This window comes from Cyprinodon variegatus, unplaced genomic scaffold (assembly GCF_000732505.1).
Source record: "Cyprinodon variegatus isolate N-32 unplaced genomic scaffold, C_variegatus-1.0 Scaffold752, whole genome shotgun sequence".
Lineage (NCBI taxonomy): Eukaryota > Metazoa > Chordata > Actinopteri > Cyprinodontiformes > Cyprinodontidae > Cyprinodon > Cyprinodon variegatus.
The window spans coordinates 337099-339361 of NW_015151205.1; the positions used below are offsets into that span (position 1 = coordinate 337099).

Genomic DNA, 2263 nt, shown 5'->3' on the forward strand with positions numbered 1-2263 from the left:
TAAAAATGTCTATAGCTGGATATTGGCTAGTTATTCTCCGGTTTTATATTGTTAAAACACTTTACAGAATTTTATTGTTTATATTTTAACTCTTCACTATTATTTTATTCTGATACATTTTTCTAAGGTCCACATTTGTGTGTCTACAATCTTTTGCAGCTGCAAACACCAGAGTTTCCCCATTATGAGACAAAATCGGTATATTCTTTTCTATTCTACTGTGGGGGAAAAAATAACGTAAAGCAAGCAGAACCAAAATGAAGAGCAAACAGTCCTGAAGGGTCCATCTTGGTTTTGTGTCTCTGGTTCTGAGTTGTAGATGTGATCATTTCTCCCTTTAGTTAAATTCCAAATATAAAAATGTGTGGTTCTGAGGTTCTGTGTTCGTCTTGGCCGGACCTCCAGAATATGACCGGACTAAATTCCAACAATAAAAATCAACCTTTATAAGTAGGATCATGTAAGACTCGAACCGTCGGTTCCACCAGCGGGAGGTGGACGCGCTAACCGCTGGACCACCGATAAGAACAACACAATGATCACTTACCGGAAGTAGAAGAGCGGTGAGGATCGACAGACTCTAACGGTCTGGGTTCTAACCGGTCCGGTTCCGGCTCCGGTTCGACCTTTCTTCTGAGTCTGTAAGCAGGTTCCGATCAATAATCAATTATTATTCTGCTTCTGATCTGTTTTGCTTCCTCTACTGGCGCCCAAATGTGACGTCACTCCTTGGCCAATCCGTACCCAGAATCAGCTCTACGTCATTTTCAGCGTCGGTCGACGTGAACCCGGTCCGGTGTTGCCTGAGCCGGACAGTCGGGGCTCGGTACCAGCGTCCTCTCAGGAACCGGCTTAAAAAGTTCGACTCGGCAAGCAATTACGTCACTTCCGGGGGCATTTAGAGTTGTGTCATTAAACTAGCAGCGTTGAACCGCGGAGAACCGAACCCGGAGGCTGAGAGATGAGCTGGGATCAGCTGCAGCTGAAGCCGCGGATCATCTCCGCTGTGCGGAAAGGTACCGGCGGCTCCACCAGAGTCCAGTCTGCAAACCGCCACTTTAACTGTTCCTCCCTCAGTCCGGGAAAATCCCAGCTAGACTCTTTAAAATCTTTATCTTTTAAAACCTGCATTGACTTCGGCTTTATTTCATTCATCTTAAATTAATTGAATTTTTATTTTTAATTAAAACTAAAAGCTTTAGTGTGGGTTAAGTTGTGTCACACTAATGAGCATCAATATGCGGCTCTTTGGTTTTGTTGTTGCCATAGTGACCTGTTTCCTCCTCCACCAGCTCAACTAAAGTCTGTTAGGGAGGTTCTGTGTTCGTCTGGGCCGGACCTCCAGAATATGACCGGATTGTCCCCATCAGATCTCCAGGAGCTGCTCCATGCTGCTGCCACAGCCTGCAGACCTCACCAGCCAGTCACAGGTCAGACCTCTGATTGGATGAGACACTATGATGTCATGGGTAATGGCGACCATTGGTCTGCTGGTGTAACAGAAATGTTTGCTCCCTCAGCCCTTCAGCTCCAGCGAGGTGAGTGTCCCAGGTTAGAGTCTGGACTCCGGCTCAGTACGGGCTGTCCGGTTCTGAACCAGCTGCTGAGGGGCGGTCTGCCAGTAGGGGGAGTCACTGAGCTGTCAGGAGAGAGCGGAGCCGGGAAGACGCAGCTTGGTCTGCAGCTGTGCCTGTCGGTGCAGTATCCAGTTGAACATGGAGGCCTGGGCGCTGGTCAGTAAACGTTCCAGGAATAACCACGGTTTCAGCGACTGCATCATCGCCATAAACCGATCAATCATGTGACATTTTCCTGCCAGGAGCGTTATATATCTGCACCGAGGATCAGTTTCCAATCAAGCGCCTTCAGCAGCTGATCTCAGAGCAGTCTGTTCTGCGCTCTGACGTCCCTCCATCTCTGATCAGCAGCCTTCGCTTCAGTGACAACGTCTATATTGAACACACGGCTGACCTGGTGGGTGTTTCCTCTGACCTCAGATCAGTTTGCATCTGTTGGCTAGCCACAGGCTCACAGGTGTGTTTGTCTTCAGGACTCCTTGCAGGTGTGTCTTTCACGCCGTGCCCCCCTCCTACTGGCTCAGGGTCGGGTCCGGCTCATTGTGGTTGATTCAGTGGCAGCTCTGTTCAGGTGTGAGTTCCAGGCAGATGATTGGCTAGAGAGAAACAAACAGCTGCTCAGCTTTTCCTCCATGTTGCACAAACTCAGCCAGGACTTCACTACACCTGTACTCTGTATCAACCAG

The 2263-nt window shown here is 48.6% G+C and overlaps 3 protein-coding genes across 4 annotated transcripts in view; 2 read left to right on the forward strand and 1 right to left on the reverse strand.

Moving 5' to 3' along the window:
- LOC107098169 (transcription factor IIIB 90 kDa subunit-like) overlaps nt 1-721 on the reverse strand; it is a 27218-nt gene extending 26497 nt beyond the window's left edge. Inside the window, exon 1 of the mRNA XM_015395676.1 lies at nt 548-721. The gene's annotated coding sequence lies outside the window, so the exon portion shown is untranslated. The remainder of the gene's footprint in view (nt 1-547) is intronic.
- The window catches only part of LOC107098168 (protein Z-dependent protease inhibitor-like), a 14507-nt gene that overhangs the window by 3296 nt on the left and 8948 nt on the right, over nt 1-2263 (forward strand). The gene's annotated exons all lie outside the window — the stretch shown is intronic.
- On the forward strand, nt 789-2263 carry xrcc3 (X-ray repair complementing defective repair in Chinese hamster cells 3; the record flags this gene model as incomplete). Its single annotated transcript, XM_015395662.1, has 5 exons — nt 789-1016; nt 1293-1430; nt 1521-1733; nt 1820-1974; nt 2051-2263. Coding segments are annotated over exons 1-5 (774 nt in total), but the record flags the coding sequence as incomplete, so codon positions are not given.